This window comes from Lactuca sativa, chromosome 3 (assembly GCF_002870075.4).
Source record: "Lactuca sativa cultivar Salinas chromosome 3, Lsat_Salinas_v11, whole genome shotgun sequence".
NCBI classification, from domain to species: Eukaryota; Viridiplantae; Streptophyta; class Magnoliopsida; order Asterales; family Asteraceae; genus Lactuca; species Lactuca sativa.
In genome coordinates, this window is record NC_056625.2 from 8581468 (window position 1) to 8600649 (window position 19182).

Below are 19182 nucleotides of genomic sequence, written 5' to 3' on the forward strand. Positions count from 1 at the left end.
GCATAGATGTGATGTCTTGGGATGAGAGATTAATTGATTTAGGCATGTAAATACGGAATAATGTAGTAAGGCCTATGATGTATTGTTTATACTTATGTACTGTATCGAACATGACATCCCGAGTCTTTTTAATGAAATACATTTCTATGGAAATGCTTTTGATAAATCTTTATCGTATTTTGTTTTGGGACAAATTCCGCAACTCTTTTATTAAAAGGTTACTCTGATTTTGAAATAAAGTATAAACAAAACCTTTCTTTTCTAGCCGTGATTTTGGGGATGTCACAATCACCATCCCAATCAGCATCACTATAGGCGCGTAACTCAAGAGAAGACGTCTAGGGAAACAAGAGAGTCTGAAACTGAGTGTCACGAAGATATCTCAGAATACGAAGAACAGCTCCCCAATGAACAGAGTTAGGTGTAGTAACAAACTGACTGACAGAGGTTTGATACGTTGTTAGAAGTCTTTCTAGGGTTACCGTAGCATGCCATTTTCGTTCATTATCACTGGTACTCGTTTTTTTGATATGTTGATTCGTTGCTACTGTTGATTCGTTGTTGCTGTCGGTTCGTTGCTACTGTTGGTTCGTTGCTGCTGTTGGTTCATAATTATTGTTGATTCGTTATTCAAGTGATTGCTTCCGCTGGTTTGTTACTCCTCTCATTCTTAGATTATTATATTGTCATTGTGGTTATTCATTCGCTATCAACATGACTGGAAAGGATCATTCCCTTCAGTCAATCAATACTCGTTTGGAAGGAAAGAATTATACGTATTGGAGTTACGTTATGAAGAACTTCCTTCGTGGGAAGAATATGTGGGGCTATGTCATTGGGAGTAAAGCCAAACCCACAGTGCCTCAAACTGAGAATTATGATATGTAGCTTGATGCTTGGGAGACTGATAACTCCAAGGTTATTACTTGGATCAATAACTCTGTTACTCAGTCCATTGGTATGCAATTGGCTAAGTATGATACAGCAAAGGAAGTTTGGAATCACTTGGAGAGACTGTATACTCAGTCCAATTTTGCTAAATAATACCAATTGGAATATGATATTCGTGCCCTTCAACAGAATGACCAGAGCATTCAAGATTTCTATGCTGCTATGTCTGATCTCTGGGATCAATTGGCTCTTACTGAATCTAAAGAGTTAAAAGATTTTCAGCCTTACATTGCTAGGAGGGAAGAACAACGCTTGGTTCAGTTCTTGATGGCCTTGCGTTCTGATTTTGAAGGTCTTCGTGGAACAATTCTTCATCGCTCTCCTCTTCCTTCAGTTGATTCAGTTGTCCATGAGTTAATTGTAGAAGATACTCGTATCAAGTCCCATGCAGATAAAGGGTTTAAAGCAACCTCTACTCCTACTCCTGCTCCTGCTGTGCTTGCTGTCTCCTCCAGTCAATCTCGACAAACTTCAAGAGTCGCTTATGATGAGTGTGCATTCTGCAAACAGAAGAATCATTGGAAAGCTCAATGTCCATTGTTAGTCAACAAGGGTAAATCTGGTCAACCTCAGACAGGGCAACAAAATAGGTCTAGTCAACAGAAGTATCAGTTACGTTCCTCTGGTACTCCTCCATGGACCCCTCGTCCTCCACAGTTTGTTGTTGTTGCTGTTCCACCAGTTGACACAGAATCTGTTGGATATATGCCGCCATCTGCATTGGATCCTAAGGTGTTTGAGAGCTTTAGACAATATTTGGCTTCTAATCCCACTGCCATGTCTGCATCTATGTCTTATTCTGGTCCTTCTTCGTCTGTCACTTCAGGTATTCCCTCATCTTTGTGGATTTTAGATTATGGTGCAACCCATCATATGAGTACTCTAATGTCATCATTTACTTCTTTGTCGCAAGTGTCAACTATTTTTTTTAAGTCTGCTAGTGATACATCTATGCTAGTTTGAGGGTGTTGGGTCTGTCTCTGTTTCTCATACAACTCTTCCTAATGTTTATTACATTCCCAAACTTACTTTGAACCTTACCTCAGTCAGTCAGTTATGCAAGTTTGTTAACTGGGTGTTCTTTTCTTATTTTGTCTGTGTTATAAAGGATCAACACACCCAGAAGGTGATTGGGATCGGCCGTAGGATGGGGGAACTATATGTCTTGGAGGTCCTCAAAGTATTTGTTGTTGCTTCTTCCAACATTGATTTTTCTTCTTTTTGTTTGAGTCCTTTGTTGTCTAAGTTTTATCTTTGGCATTATCGTTTGGGACATGTGTCTGTATCACGGTTGAATTTCTTAGCATTTAGTGGTGTTTTGGGTCATTTAAACTCTTGTGATATTTCTGATTGTAGTGGTTGCAAACTAGCAAATTTTCTGCTTTATCTTATGAAACACATATATGATTTCTTTGGTATTTACAACAATTTTAGAGCTCTTGTTAAACTCAACATTCGGCTGTTATTAAGTGCTTCAGGTGTGACTTAGGGGGTGAATATACCTCTAATGATTTCACTCAGTTACTTGCTTCTGATGGTACCATACACCAGTCTTCGTGTACTGACACACCTCAGCAAAACGGTGTGGCCAGAACGAAAACATCGTCATATTGTTAAGACTGCCCGCTCATTGCTCCTGTCTGCGTAGGTCCCTAGTGCCTTTTGGGGAGAAGCAGTCCTAACTGTTGTGCATGTGATTAATCGTATTCCTACTTCATTGAATTCAGGAATATCTCCTTTTGAGAAGTTATATGGTCATCCACCAGACTACTCTTCCTTACGAGTTTTTGGATGTACTTGTTTTGTTCTTCGTCCTCATGTTAAAAGGAACAAGTTGGGGCCGAAATCTGCTATTTGTGTATTTTTGGGGTATGAGATTGGTCAGAAAGGATACCGTTGCTATGATCCTGTGAGTCAGAAGTTATATGTTTCTCGGCACGTTACCTTTTTGGAACATATTCCCTTCTACTCGATTCCTGCTACAGCCCGCAATGTAACAAAGTCTGATCTTCTGCGTATTGATCCTTTTAATGAAGATATAGAGGCTCAAGACTCATCTATGCCACATGATCCCTCAACACATGACACACCCACTTCTTTAGAGGGTGCCTCGACTCCACCTGTTCCTAAGCCTGATCCTCCGATTATTGAAGTTGATGATCCTCATCCATCACCACCCCTCAGGAGATCTTCTCGTCCTGTCAAGTCCACCAAGCTACCAGATTTTTCTTACGGTACATATTCAAGACCGTTTGCTTCATTTATAGCAAGCATCCACCATCTGTCTGAACCTGAATCATATAGAGAAGCTGTTTCAGATCCTCTTTGGCAGAATGTTATGGCTGAAGAACTCACTGCTCTTCATCAGACTCATACATGGGATTTGGTTTCTCATCCTCCTGGGAAACATACGATAGGTTGTCGTTGGGTGTACAAGATAAAAAGAAGAGATGATGGCTCTATTGAACGATATAAGGCTAGACCTGTAGCAAAAGGGTATTCCCAACAATACGGTTTTGACTAGGAGGAGACATTTGCCCCAATTGCAAAGATGACGACAGTTCGTACTATGATTGCAGTTGCATCCGTTCGACAGTGGAAGATCTTTCAAATGGATCAAGAATGCCTTTTTGAATGTTGACCTTCATGAAGAGATTTATATGACCCCTCCTCCAAGAATTCAACACCGACCGGGCGAGGTTTGTCAGCTTCGCAAAGCTTTGTATGGGCTCAAGCAAGCCCCTCGTGCTTGGTTTGAGAAATTCTCCATAGTGATTACCTCTCTTGGATTTGTCCAAAGTAATCACGATTCTGCTCTGTTTGTTAGATGCTCGAGTGCAGGACGGATTCTTCTGTCCTTATATGTGGATGACATGATTATTACAGGTGATGACCATGGTGGTATTGAGTCTTTGAAGCATGATCTAGCTCATCGATTTGCTATGAAGGATTTGGGCTTGCTGCGTTATTTCTTGGGTATTGAGGTCGCTCATTCTAAGAAAGGGTACCTTCTTTCCCAGACTAAATATATATCTAACTTGTTTACACGGGCGGGACTTTCTGACAATCAGACTATTGATACCCCTCTTGAAACCAGTGCTCTGATACCATGATAACATTGTCATATCATTATATCAAAGAGAAATTACAAGGGTTCTCAGAGAAAAGCATTAAGACTACAAGGAATAAAGCGGATATAAATACTAGCTAGACAGAAACCCTAATGGGCTAAAGACAAAAAAGAGCCCATAAACAAGCGGGCTTATAATATAGACTAACAATTATTATACAATGCATGCCAACCAAATGACTTGATATAAATGAGTTTATTCATATTTTAAATTTTTTTCAGTTATTTAATAGATTCCAAATCATTTTAAAACAAGATATGATTTATAATAAGTAGACGAATTTTGGACGAACCTTTGTTATTAATGAAGTGGTTTCTTGGTGCAAGAGGGTGAAAAAGAAAACAATGATTTGTAAGGTAGATTTTGAAAAAATTTATGATCCAGTTCGTGGGATTTTCTTATCAAGGTGATGTATTTTATGGGATTCGGTCCTAACTAGATTTCTTGGATCAAAGCTTGTATTGTTTTGTTAAACTCTTCGGAATTGGTTAATGGAAACCCTATTGTGGAATTTCACCCGGAGAGGGGTCTTAGACAAGGAGATCCATTATCTTTTTTTCTTCTTATCATATAGGCACTAAATGTCGCTATGTTTGATGCAATTGACTTGGAGTTGTTTAAGCCTATTAAAACTAGTGTTAATCACATTCCGATTTCGCATCTACTTTATGCAGATGACGCCATCTTTATAGGTGCTTGGACAAGAAAAAATGTTAAAATCTTGTTTTTATCTTAAAATGTTTTATGACGTTTCAAGTCTTCAAATCAATGTTCATAAATCAAAGATTTTGGGGTCGATGTCACTAATTTGGAGGTTCACGGTTTTGCAACAACGACGGGGGTATGAGGTTGGTTTTTTCCCGTGTAAGTATCTTGGTGTTCTGATTGGTATAAATATGTCCCATATTAAAATCTGGGAGCCTATTTTCGACAGATTTAGATATAAATTTAATGGTTGGAAATCTAAAATGATTTAAGTGGGAGGGACATATACTTTAATTCGCTCAGTGCTTGGCTCTTTGGGTTTTTATTATTTTTCGCTCTTTAAGATGCCGATTAAAGTTGTCGAGGCTCTCGAGTCTTCTAGAGCTAAATTCTTTTTGGGGACAGATCAAGATGAAAAACGTATTTCATGGGTCAAATGGAAGCTAATTTAGCTTTTAAAATTAACGGAGGGTTGGGAGTAGGAAGATTGAGGGCTTTTAATGAAGCGTTGTTATTAAAATGCCGATGAAGGGTAGTCAACACCCCAAATGTGTTATGGGTTCGAGTTATTAGATCTATTCATGGTCACAATGCAGGGTTCGATCTTGGTAAACGTTTTTCATTCAAAGGTATTTGGTCTTCTATTGTTGATTCAATTTTGAATCTTTATTCTAGACACATTATCTCTTTGTATTCTCTAAAGAAATCTATTGATGATGGTAGAGATACATTTTTGTGGAAGGATGTATGGATTAGGAATGATGCTTTAGAAGTAACCTACCCAAGATTCGCAACTATTGATGTTAATGTTAATTGCCTCATTGCAGATAGACATAAGTATAGGGATTAGAATTGGAGATGAAGATATGATCTGAAAGGTTGAGCTCATTCCGTACACCTCTCGGCTTTGTTAAAAGATTTAGATAATGTTGCATTTACTAGAAACAAGGATGCTTGGGTATGAGATATTGCTAATAATGTTGACTTTACCGTTAAAGACACAAGGTTTTGTAATTGATGATTTGTATTTGTCTCATGGTGTGGAGGAAACAAGGTGAAATAAATTTCTCGTTATTAAAGTAAATCTTTTTAGTTGGAGACTTTCCTTGATTCAGTTTCCCACTAAAATAACATGTTGCTTAGAGGGGTTGATATTCCGAGCTCTCTTTGTCCTATATGTATTGATCAAGTTGAGACAGTTGATTATTTATTTGTGGAGTGTAGGGTAGCAAAAACTTTAATTCAGAAAATGAGTCGATGGTGTGATGTTGCTAGCTCTTTGTTGGTATTGGTGGAGGTTTCAAGTCTTTTTTGGATGTGATGCACTTATCGTCTAGTAAAAGATGTTACACAAATAATTTTCCATGAAACAGGCTCAATTTCATTAATGACATACATATATATATATATATATATATATATATATATATATATATATATATATATATATATATATATATATATATATATATATATATATATATATAGACACACACACACACAAAATTAAGGGTTAATACAATAGAATGGGCCTAATTAAAATGGCCTAAATACAATATATGACTAACATCCCCCCCCCCCCCCCCCCCCCCCCCCCGCAGTTTGAACGGGTGTAGAAGACATGATGTTCAAACTGGACCGAAATTCAAGAAACAAAGGCATAGGCAGACCCTTGGTGAAAATATCCGCATACTGAGAGGACGAGGAAACATGAAGAACCCGAATCTGACCGGTGGCAACTTGGTCTCTAACAAAATGAATGTCGATCTCAATGTGTTTGGTGTGCTGGTTTTGAACCGGATTACCCATCATATAGACATCACTAACATTATCATGGTAAACAATCATAGATTTATCAGGAGGGCGATGTAGCTCACGAAGAAGATTTTGAATCCAAGAAGTCTGGGCAACCGCATTGGCAACACCATGATATTCTGCCTCTGCACTTGACCGTGAAACAGTTGTTTGACGTTTAGAAGACCAGGAGACCAAGCTTTGACCCAAAAAGACACAAAAACCAGAAGTAGATCGTCTGGTGAGAGGACATCCACCCTAATCCGCATCAGAGCATGCGATTAGGAGCTGATTAGGCGAGGCATACAGTTGAAGACCATATGAAACTGTACCACGAGCGTACAGTAAGATGCGTTTTAGAGCATTAAAATGAGGCGCACGGGGATCATGCATAAACATACAAACCTATTGCACCGCATATGTAATGTCAGGTCTAGTAAATGTGAGGTACTGCAAGGTACCAGCAAGACTGCGATATAAAGTAGGATCAGAAACAGGAGGCCCAGTGTCACCAAGTTTAGAAGCAGCATCTGCGGGGGTCCGAGCAGGCTTGCAGTTGAGCATGTGTGCTTTTTCTAAAATGTCCATGGCATATTTTTGCTGAGACAGAAACATGCCAGTCCGATCATGTGAGACTGCTATACAAAGAAAGTAGTTTAAATCCCCTAAATTAGTCACAGAGAATTCCCCGGATAAAGTAGAGATTATCCTGTGAAAGAGCTTAATAGATGATGCAGTGAGAACAATATCATAAACATAAAGTAAAAGATAGGCAGTGTAAGATCCCTGTCTGTAAATGAAAAGAGATGAGTCGCAACGATTGTGGACAAAACCGAACTGGAGAATATACTGAGCAAATCTATGAAACCATGCACGTGTGGAGCCTGCTTAAGACCATACAGAGACCGCTGAAGTAAACAAACATGATATGGATAACACAAGTCTCGAAAACCTGGAGGCTGTTGCATGTACACGGTTTCTTGTAAGTGACCATGTGGAAAGGCGTTTTTCACATCTAACTGTCGAATGGGCCAACTTTGAGAAATTGCAAGGGAGAGCACAGTGCGAATAGTAGTCGGTTTAATGAACCATCTTCATGTAATTTCTTTTTAAACAACCAAATACAATTAATAACATTAGCATCCGGGGGGTGCGAAACTAATTTCCACGTGTTGTTTAAAATAAGTGCATTAAATTCCTCTGTCATGGCAGTATGCCAGTTAGGGTCAGAAAATGCTTGAGAGTAAGACTTGGGTAGCGGAGAAGTCGAGTCCACATGAATATTTAACCGAGTAACCGATTTGACAATACCATAGCGAGAACGAGTGGTCATGGGATGATGAGACGTGGAAGGAGGAGGGATCGCGACATCGTTGTCAGGAGGAGCTGCGGCTGGAGGCGGAGAAGGCGGCGGAGATGGGGGATCTGATTGGGGTGTATGCACCAGTATGTAAGTGGACGGTGATATGGTGTCATCGTCGGTATGAATAGGAGAGTCGGGTACATCAATAGTGGGACTCGAGGATCGAGCAAAACGGGATGAAAAAATATTGGGATCAGCAGTAGCACGATCAAGGAAGGAATATGAGTGGGGTTGATCCAAAGTCATGGATCCGAATGGAAAGGAGGTTTCATCAAAGATGACATGTCTAGAAATAATGATTTTGTTGTTGGCTAAGTTAAGACATTGAAACCTGCGATGTTGAGACGAGTATCCTAAGAAGACGCACAGAGTTGTGCGGGGTGATAATTTATGACTAGTGACAATGTGAAGGAAACATAGACAACCAAAGACACGAAGGTGAGAGTAGGATGGGGGTTTGTGAAATAGTTTTTCATAGGGAGTAAGATTATGGAGAGTGGTAGAAGGTAGGATGTTGAGAAAATGAACCGCCATATTTAATGTTTCCACCCAATAAGCTAGAGGGACATGAGCATTAAAAAGAAGAGTACGAATGAAATTATTAATTGTACGAAGCATTCGTTCTGATTTGCCATTCTGTTGAGAGGTATGTGGACACGAAAAACGAAGTTGAATACCGTGTGTATCACAAAAGGAGCGAAATTTGGAGTTGTTGTATTCTCCACCATTGTCACATTGGAAAGCTTGAATTTTAGTTTGAAATTGAGTAAGAACAAACTGATAAAAATGTTGAAATTTATTGTTCACATTAGATTTCTTGCGAAGAGGGTACACCCATAAAAAATGAGTAAAATTATCCAAGAAAATAACATAGTATTTAATGCCGCTCACACTAGAAAGTTGAGATGTCCAAACATCATAATGTATAATTTGAAAAGGAAATTGAGACATAGACTCGGATAAATGAAAAGGTAATCTAACATGTTTTCCTAACTGACACGCATGACATAATGTAGATGAAGTTTTATTAGAACACGAAATTGAAGAACGAGACACAAAATGTTGAAAGACTTGATTTCCAGGGTGACCAAGTCATTGATGCCAAAGAGACAGTCCAAGAGTGATAAGAGCTTAAGTAGAAGGCTTCATGACAGGGTAAAGGTTACCAGTGCTGTCACATTGGAGAAGTGTACGTTTGGTCTGAAAATCATGAACAGAGAAACCAAACTCATCAAATTCAATAGAACACTTATTATCACGAGCAAAACGACGAACTGAAACTAAGTTTTTGATGATATCAGGAGTAATGAGAACACTATTTAAACGTAAAGGACGAAAGGAATAAGAAAAAGGAAGGTGGGTGTCACCGGTAGCTGAGACTGGTATACGAGACCCGTTTTCGACATAGACAAAGGGATTCATAGCATTATTTCTAACATAACGTAAGATACCTGGATCCGCGTGTAGATGAGCCGTGACACCTGTATCCATATACCAGTCTGTATGTGTAGGGTCTACAAGAGAAAAAGTGATGAACTGGTGTGGTAGAGAGGTAGCCTGGTTTGGGTATGAAGCTTGTTGGGCCATGTATGCATGAGACGATGGACGAGCCAGCCAGATGGGCTGTTGATGGTCCGAGTGCTGGGAAAGTTGCAGTTGTCATGGGGGTCCAGCAGGAGAGGGCAGAAGGCCCGACTGAGAGAAGGACGGCCCATATTGAGTGGGCGGTGAAGTCCACATAGGAGTAGGTCCAAAACCGCAAGGCAGCAGACCCCAATGAGTCAGAACATACATTTGATGACCCAAAAAATTAACACCTGATGAGGGATATGAGCCACGACCGCGACCGCCACTTCGATTATTCCAACTGCCTCGGTTATGTCGACCGCCAGAACGACCACCACGGTTAAAAGAGTTGCGACGGTAATTAGAGGATGAGGTATTGTTGTTGCTGGAGGACTGAACTGTGAGTGCAGTGGGTGATGAGGAGTGATCAGCATGCAAATTGGAGAGAGCTTTGGAGTCCAAAAGTCTCATCGTTTTGTATACCATGGTGAGAGTGGATGGAACATCAGTGAATGATGGGAAGGGTCTCGAATATCGAATAAATATAGCAAGGTTCTCAAACTTGGAGGGAAGACCATTAAGAGTGTATATCACCAAGTTCCGATCAGAAATCTTGGACACAATGTTTTCGAGCATATCAACCAATTTTGAGAGCTTGTGAAGATAATCAGTCATTGACGAATCACCCATAGACAAGTTACGAATTTATGTTTCCAATTCCATGGCACGAGTATCTTTGTTGTCATAAAATAGCTGCTCCAAAGTCATCCAAACATCATAAGTAGTAGTATTCTTTTTGATAATAGATTGAAGAAGAGGTCGGGCTAACGTGACATATATCCATACTTTAACAATTGCATCGATTTCATCCCAGTCAGCTTTAGGATCGACTTTGGGATCGGTGGTTTTCTCCTTTTCGGCAGAAGAGCTGGCTGGTGGGAGAAGATGTTGATGAACGCCAAAACCTTTGCAATAGTTTTCAAATAACTCACGCCAGTGTCCTAAAAGGCGCGACATGGCGGGCGCCAAGGCGCGCCATGGCGTGAGGCGCGACGTCGCCGTTATGAAAAGCTTCATAACGTTGTTGTTAGGCATGGAGCGTGACAAAGCGTGATATGGCGTGCCATGGCGCGTTATGGCGTGTTATGGCGCGTGTTTTTTCGTTTGAGACACGTTTTTTTTGCTCTTTTTTATACATTTTCTAATCAGACATACAAGTATTGTGTTTTTTTTATTAATTTTCTGTTATTAGTTGTTGATATAACACTTCTAAAAACTAGGTATATTTGATATAAATTTATATTTATGCGGTAATATAATTATAAATGAATACAAAATCGCCGCCTTACATCACGCCTTGAAAAACGTCATGGCTCGCCATAACTCGTTAAGCTTAAGGCTTGGCCTTGCCACCACGCCACGCCTCACGCCTGTAACAACGCAAATTTTCAAACAAAATTTTCATTTTAAAAATAAAGTACTTTCATTCAAAACAAGGCGTAAATAATTTAAGTGTCATGTTAAATACAAATTGTCTAAATCCCAAGATCATAAAAACATCCTTCAGTGTGTACAGATCACGCCGGCGCCTTCCCACGGTCCTCGCTAGTACTTGAAACACATACATAACAACTGTAAGCATAAATGCTTAGTGAGTTCCCCAATATACAACTTACGCACATACGCCTTTCCAGGCCCTGACCTTCCGGTCCATGTGTCTCAGGGGACTTCCGTCCCTGTTGGGTAAACCTTCCGGTCCTACCCACGCCGACCTTCCGGTCCATCACACAACATATTGCCTTCCGGCCCATAACATATTGCCTTCCGGCCCATAATATAATCGCCTTCCGTCCCATGACATACATAGCACATATAACAAATAACTTACCACATATAGCATACATATCACATATCATATCTGACCTTCCGGTCACACAGTCAAACCCTTCCGGGTACAGTATAGTGAGAAGACTCACCTCGTGAATGTCGAAAGCTAGCAAATCCTGAAATCACTCGTACTCGATCCGCCGAGCTACAACCTCCCTATAACATCATATATCTCTTATTAACACTTTTATCTTCTAAGTTTAACTGCCCCTAAGAAGTCACACATAGGTCAACTCTGGTCAACGGTCAACTTGACCGGACTCGGCGAGTGCCATGGCGACTCGGCGAGTCTAAACGTCCTCCAATTCTCTAAGATTCCCCTTCTACTCATCGAGTATCCTCCTTGACCCGACGAGTTACTCCTGGAAGAATCGCGGGGCCACCCCGACTCAACTCGCCGAGTCTGAAGAACAACTCGACGAGTTCCAGTTAATCTTCAAGCTACTCGCCGAGTCTGTTCATCGGACTCGGCGAGTCCATGCCATGCAACCGCTCAAACTGCTTTCTAAGGTCAGAACTGCTCCGACCATTCATAGGTCTGGCCTTCCTAGACCGATCCATCACGTAAGGTCCTCGTTTCGGTGCTCATGATACACCCCAAGACTTATAATTTACATATTGACCTAAGGCATAAGGATTCCAATCCAAAACCTTCATCAATTCCCGAAATGCACAGGCATGGGACATTCTGGACCTCCAAAGGTCCCAATACAGGGTTACAATCGTTTGGGGGACTAGGGTAACATTCAATCTTGCCACAAAAAGGGTTCCATAAACCCTAATTCCATAAACACATCAACATAGCAGAGTATACTCGAATTCTTACCTGGATGATGTACTCTCTGTGTCCCCAATCCTCAGAACGTGACTCCCTTGCTGTTCCTTTAGCCAAGCCCTTCTCCTCCTTGCACAACAACTCCTTTAAAATCACCAATGGCCTTTAACCTTGTTCCAGATGCACACAATCGATTTAGGGTTCCTCTCAGAAGGCTAAAATGAACAATGACGGCCAATAAGTCCCTTTTATACGTCCCAAACCTGAACGGTTAGGGTTTTCGCTAAACAGCGCAGACTCGCCGAGTCCATATCTGGACTCGTCGAGTCCAGTCGCGAACCCGCGACCAGGTCTGCGATCCTACTCGGCGAGTCTAAGCTCCAACTCGCCGAGTCCCCTCTCAAAACACCCCAAGAACATAATTTTAACAATACCTGAGATTCCGGGCTGTTACAATTCTCCGCCACTAGGATTAGACTTCGCCCTCGAAGTCTCACTCTGAAATAGTTCCGGATGCTGCTCCCGCATCTCACGTTCCGGCTCCCAAGTCATTTCCGATCCCTTCCGGTGTTGCCACTGAACCAACACCAGAGGTACCTCCTTGTTCCTCAGAACCTTGATCTTCCGATCCCTGATGGCCACTGGTCTCTCAGCATAATTCAGGCTCGCATCCACCTGAATATCCTCTAATGGAACCACTGCCGACTCATCGGCTATGCACTTCCTCAATTGCAACACATGAAAAGTGTCGTGGATTTGCCCCAACTCCGCTGGCAACTCCAAACGATAGGCTACCCGGCCTATCCTTGCAATCACACGAAATGGCCCAATATACCGGGGCCCCAACTTGCCCCTCTTCCGGAATCGAATCACTCCTTTCCAAGGAGAGACCTTCAGGAGAACGAAGTCGTCGACTTGAAACTCAAGCTCGGATCGGCGCCTGTCTGCATAACTCTTCTGTCGGCTCTGGGCGGTCAATAACCTCTGTCTAACTTGTTGAATCTGCTCTGTCGTCTGGAGCACGATCTCCGTGCTGCCCATCACTCTCTGTCCCACTTCTCCCCAGCAAATGGGGGTCCGAAACCTCCTACCATACAACAGCTCAAAAGGTGGCATACCAATGCTCGAATGATGGTTGTTGTTGTAGGAAAACTCTGCCAAGGGTAAATACGCATCCCAGCTACCCTCGAAGTCTAACACACACGCTCGAAGCGTGTCCTCCAGCGTCTGAATCGTCCGCTCGCTCTGACCGTCTGTCTGGGGATGGTATGCGGTACTAAAATGAAATTTAGTACCCAGCTCCTCATGGAATTTCTTCCAGAACCTGGAAGTGAAGCGCACATCACGGTCTGAAACAATCGAGATCGGCACTCCATGCCGAGATACCACTTCTCTCACATATATCTCCGCCAACTTCTCCGCTGAAGAACTCTCGCTGATGGCAAGGAAGTGTGCACTCTTCGTCAACCTATCCACAATCACCCAAATTGCATCAACTCCCCTGGCAGTTCTCGGCAATTTGGTGATGAAATCCATAGTGATCTGTTCCCACTTCCACTCAGGAATCTCCAATGGCTGTAACTTGCCATGCGGTCTCTGGTGCTCGGCCTTAACCCTACGGCAGGTCAAGCACCTCTCAACGAACCATGCGACGTCCCTCTTCATACAGGGCCACCAATACTCCTTCCTCAAATCCAAATACATCTTCGTAGCACCGGGATGGATCGAGAATTTCGATCTATGAGCCTCTTCCATCAAAGTAATACGCGTACCGCCCACGGACGGTACCCAAATCCGACCCTGAAACGTCAGAAGTCCTCGTCCATCCTTAACGAACTCTGAAATTAACCCAACAACCCGCTCTTTCTTCTGCATCTCTGGTCTCACGGCCTCGGCCTGTGCCCCACGAATAGCATCCAATACTGGAGTCATCACAGTCAGTCTCAAACATACATCTCGCAATGGAGTGCTCTCCGCCCTGCGGCTCAATGCATCGGCTACCACATTAGCCTTGCCCGGGTGGTACAGGATCTCACAATCATAATCCTTGACCACATCCAACCACCTCCTCTGTCGCATATTTAGGTTGGGCTGATCCATCAAATACTTCAAGCTCTTATGGTCCGTGTATATCGTACATCGAACCCCATACAGGTAGTGACGCCAAATCTTGAGAGCGAACACTACTGCCCCCAACTCTAAATCATGCGTGGGATATCTCGCCTCATGAGGCTTCAGCTGCCTCGACGCATAAGCTATCACATGACCCCTCTGCATCAACACTGCACCCAATCCCGAAATCGATGCGTCGCAATATACAACAAAATCTTCCATCCCTTCCGGGAGAGCTAATACCGGGGCTTCGCACAGTCTCTGGCGAAGTGTCTCAAAGGAGGTCTGCTGCTCGGGCTCCCATGAGAATGCAACACCCTTCCGGGTCAATCTGGTGAGCGGCACTGCGATCTTGGAGAAATCCTTAATAAATCTCCGATAGTACCCTGCCAACCCAAGGAAACTCCTGATCTCAGAGGGTGACTTCGGCACCTCCCAACTCATCACAGCCTCAACCTTGGCCGGATCGACCAATATCCCTTCCTGATTAACAACATGTCCTAGAAATTGGACCTCCCGCAACCAGAAGTCACATTTGGAGAACTTTGCATAAAGCTTCTCCGACCTCAATACCTCAAGGACCTCCCTCAAATGCTCCTCATGCTGCTCTCTAGATCTCGAATACACTAGAATGTCGTCGATAAATACAATCACTGACCGATCCAACATCGGCCTGCAAACCCTGTTCATGAGATCCATGAACACAGCCGGGGCATTGGTGAGCCCGAAAGGCATCACCACAAACTCATAATGCCCATATCGCGTCCTAAACGCTGTCTTCTGGACGTCCTCATACCGCACTCTCACCTGATGGTACCCTGACCTCAGATCGATCTTGGAAAACCAAGATGCTCCCTGCAACTGATCGAATAAATCATCGATCCTCGGTAACGGGTAACGGTTCTTGACCGTCAACTTGTTCAACTCCCGGTAATCAATGCACATCCGGTGTGAACCATCCTTCTTCTTGACGAACAGAATGGTGCTCCCCACGGCGAGCTGCTCGGCCGAATGAATCCCTTCCCCAGCAACTCCTGGAGCTGCAAGGACAACTCTTGCATCTCTGGAGGTGCAAGGTGATAAGGCACTTTAGCAATAGGCGCGGCCCCCGGAACCAGATCGATACCAAACTCTACTTGCCTCACAGGAGGTACTCCCGGTAGCTCCTCGGGGAAAACATCTGGAAACTCACGCACCACTGGGACCTCCTCCACTGACCTCGGTCTCTCGGAAACCTCCCGCATATCCATCACATACGCCACAAAACCCTTACAGCCCTGCTGTAGACACTGCCTCGCCCTAGCGGCCGAACAAAAAGCTGATCCCGAACGGGTACCCTCGCCGTACACCGAAAGAACTCCCCCACTATGGTCTCGTATAGTCACCAGCTGACGCTCACAGTCGATGACAGCGCCGAATCGGCTCAACCAGTCCATGCCCACGATGACACAGACGTCACCCATCGCAATAGGAATCAGGTCAATCGGGAACTCAACCCCGAAAATCTCTAGCACGCATCCCCGAAGAACCTCCTTGGCACAAATCACTCTCTTCTCAGCTATAGAAACTCTCAAAGGTCGACTCAACGACTCACGACTAACGCTGATATGCTGACTAAAGGCTAAAGATACAAAGGACCTACTCGCACCCGAGTCAAATAACACTAAGGCAGGCACAGAGTTCACAAGGAAAGTACCTACGCATATAATAACATAAGCATAACATCTCGACATTAAAATAATTACATGAATTACAGCATACCTGCCACAACATCGGGCGCAGCGCGGACCTCCTCCGCAGTCAGCTGAAAGGCTCTTCCCTGAGCCCTCGGGGCCTCGGCCTTCACCGGTCGAGTCGCAGTAGCTCTGGCAGCAGGTGCAGATCCCTGAAGAAGCTGAGGGCACTCGGCCTTCCGATGGCCTGTCTGGTTGCAATGAAAGCAAACCGTAAACCCCTTGGGGCACTCCCTAGCAATGTGCCCCTCCTTGCCACACTTGTAGCAAGCACCAGATCGACATGCCCCATCATGACCCTTGCCGCACTTTCCGCAAGTGCGTCCCTTCGAACCTCCTGTCCTCGAATCGGCGGACTTTATCCGCTTGGCTGCCGGCTAGGACTGAGCCGGTCGCCGGTCCACCCGCTGAGACTCGGCCTCCTCCCTGGCCTGGGTCTCCAACTCGATCTCGCGCTTCCTGGCATTCGCCTGAAGCTCAGCGAAAGTATGGTAGGTGGAGTTTGACACAAACTCCCGGATATCCCTCCTCAACACACCCAAGTACCGGCTCATCCGAGCCTGATCAGTGGACACCAGCTCGGGGCAGAACATCGCCCTCTCATGAAACTTCCGCGTGATCACCGCAACAGAATCAGTACCTTGCTTGAGGGTTAAGAACTCCTGAACCAATCGTTCCCTCTCCACCGGGGAACGTACTCGTCCCTGAACATAGCAGTAAACCCCTCCCATGTCACTGCTGTAATCTCTGCCAAAGTGAAGTTCGCCGTCACGAACTTCCACCAATCCTTCGCTCCCAGACGGAGCTGGTTCAAAGCGAACCGTACCCTCAGGTGCTCCGGGCATGAACAAGTGTAGAAGCACCCCTCTATATCCGCGATCCACCTCATCGCAGCAATCGGATCCTGTGCCCCATCGAACTCAGGTGGCTTCGTGTTGCTGAACTCCCGGAACAGCAACGAGTCACCCCCCTGTGGCCTGGCAGCGGCCACAGCTGCGGTAGCTGCAGCGGCTGCAGCTTCAGTCAATGCGGCGTACCGCTCCTCAAACGTCTCCATCAGGGTGGTCTTAATAGACCCAAACATCTCTGGGATCTCAGCCCGGATCGCCGTAGCTACCTCCTCGTGAATCATCTGACGAATCTCCTCGTCACTCACACCGCTCGAACTCGCTCCGTGGCGTGGTCTAACCATGATGTCTCTGAAATACAACATAAAACTATCAGAGACTCCATCGAGTATAATCGCACTCGATAACGCAACCCTACTCAGTCTCCGATATTCAGGGATTCTTACTTGGGTCTCCCACTGACCCGGTGTCTTCGGTAGTACGGGCCCAATACTACCGACCACACCGCATCAGCATTCATCCTAAATCTTCCTCCCCAAACCCCGGATAGTGAGTACTCTACCTCTGATATGCACTATCTACTCGTACACTAGCAAAACATCTCATATCGGCAAACTTCCCTAGACTAAGGTATCACAATTCAGGCCACTCTAGTCCTATCATGAATACCTAGTCTTCTAGCATGCATAACAATTCATATCATATAATATTGTAAGGTATTTTGGGGATCTTTACCGTTCGGGCGCTGACTGATCGTACACACTGCTTCTTTCTTGCTTACCACAAAACCATTTACAAGAGTTTATGTCTCTATTTAAAAAGTTTTCCTCAATCCTCGGTTTGAGTTCAGTTACGCCCGAAGGTGCACCCGAATCCCTCAAACCAAGGCTCTGATACCAATTGTAACAACGCAAATTTTCAAACAAATTTTTCATTTTAAAAATAAAGTACTTTCATTCAAAACAAGGCGTAAATAATTTAAGTGTCATGTTAAATACAAATTGTCTAAATCCCAAGATCATAAAAACATCCTTCAGTGTGTACAGATCACGCCGGCGCCTTCCCACGGTCCTCGCTACTACCTGAAACACATACATAACAACTGTAAGCATAAATGCTTAGTGAGTTCCCCAATATACAACTTACGCACATACGCCTTTCCAGGCCCTGACCTTCCGGTCCATGTGTCTCAGGGGACTTCCGTCCCTGCTGGGTAAACCTTCCGGTCCTACCCACGCCGACCTTCCGGTCCATCACACAACATATTGCCTTCCGGCCCATAACATATTGCCTTCCAGCCCATAATATAATCGCCTTCCGTCCCGTGACATACATAACACATATAACAAATAACTTACCACATATAGCATACATATCACATATCATATCTGACCTTCCGGTCACACAGTTAAACCCTTCCGGGTACAGTATAGTGAGAAGACTCACCTCGTGAATGTCGAAAGCTAGCAAATCCTGAAATCACTCGTACTCGATCCGCCGAGCTACAACCTCCCTATAACATCATATATCTCTTATTAACACTTTTATCTTCTAAGTTTAACTGCCCCTAAGAAGTCACACATAGGTCAACTCTGGTCAACGGTCAACTTGACCGGACTCGGCGAGTGCCATGGCGACTCGGCGAGTCTAAACGTCCTCCAATTCTCTAAGATTCCCCTTCTACTCATCGAGTATCCTCCTTGACCCGACGAGTTACTCCTGGAAGAATCGCGGGGCCACCCCGACTCAACTCGCCGAGTCTGAAGAACAACTCGACGAGTTCCAGTTAATCTTCAAGCTACTCGCCGAGTCTGTTCATCGGACTCGGCGAGTCCATGCCATGCAACCGCTCAAACTGCTTTCTAAGGTCAGAACTGCTCCGACCATTCATAGGTCTGGCCTTCCTAGACCGATCCATCACGTAAGGTCCTCGTTTCGGTGCTCATGATACACCCCAAGACTTATAATTTACATATTGACCTAAGGCATAAGGATTCCAATCCAAAACCTTCATCAATTCCCGAAATGCACAGGCATGGGACATTCTGGACCTCCAAAGGTCCCAATACAGGGTTACAATCGTTTGGGGGACTAGGGTAACATTCAATCTTGCCACAAAAAGGGTTCCATAAACCCTAATTCCATAAACACATCAACATAGCAGAGTATACTCGAATTCTTACCTGGATGATGTACTCTCTGTGTCCCCAATCCTCAGAACGTGACTCCCTTGCTGTTCCTTTAGCCAAGCCCTTCTCCTCCTTGCACAACAACTCCTTTAAAATCACCAATGGCCTTTAACCTTGTTCCAGATGCA

At 44.1% G+C, this 19182-nt stretch overlaps 1 protein-coding gene across 1 annotated transcript; it reads right to left on the reverse strand.

Annotated features, from left to right (window-relative positions):
• Positions 1-9603: 9603 nt before the first annotated feature.
• On the reverse strand, positions 9604-10185 carry LOC111920864 (uncharacterized). The gene has a single exon (XM_023916442.1). The coding sequence runs from the start codon at positions 10183-10185 to the stop codon at positions 9604-9606; it is 582 nt and encodes a 193-aa protein (XP_023772210.1).
• Positions 10186-19182: the final 8997 nt, after the last annotated feature.

Coding starts and splice junctions, on each gene's coding strand:
- LOC111920864 (XM_023916442.1), bottom strand. CDS start 10,185: ATGACTGATTATCTTCACAAGCTCTCAAAATTGGTTGATATGCTCGAA.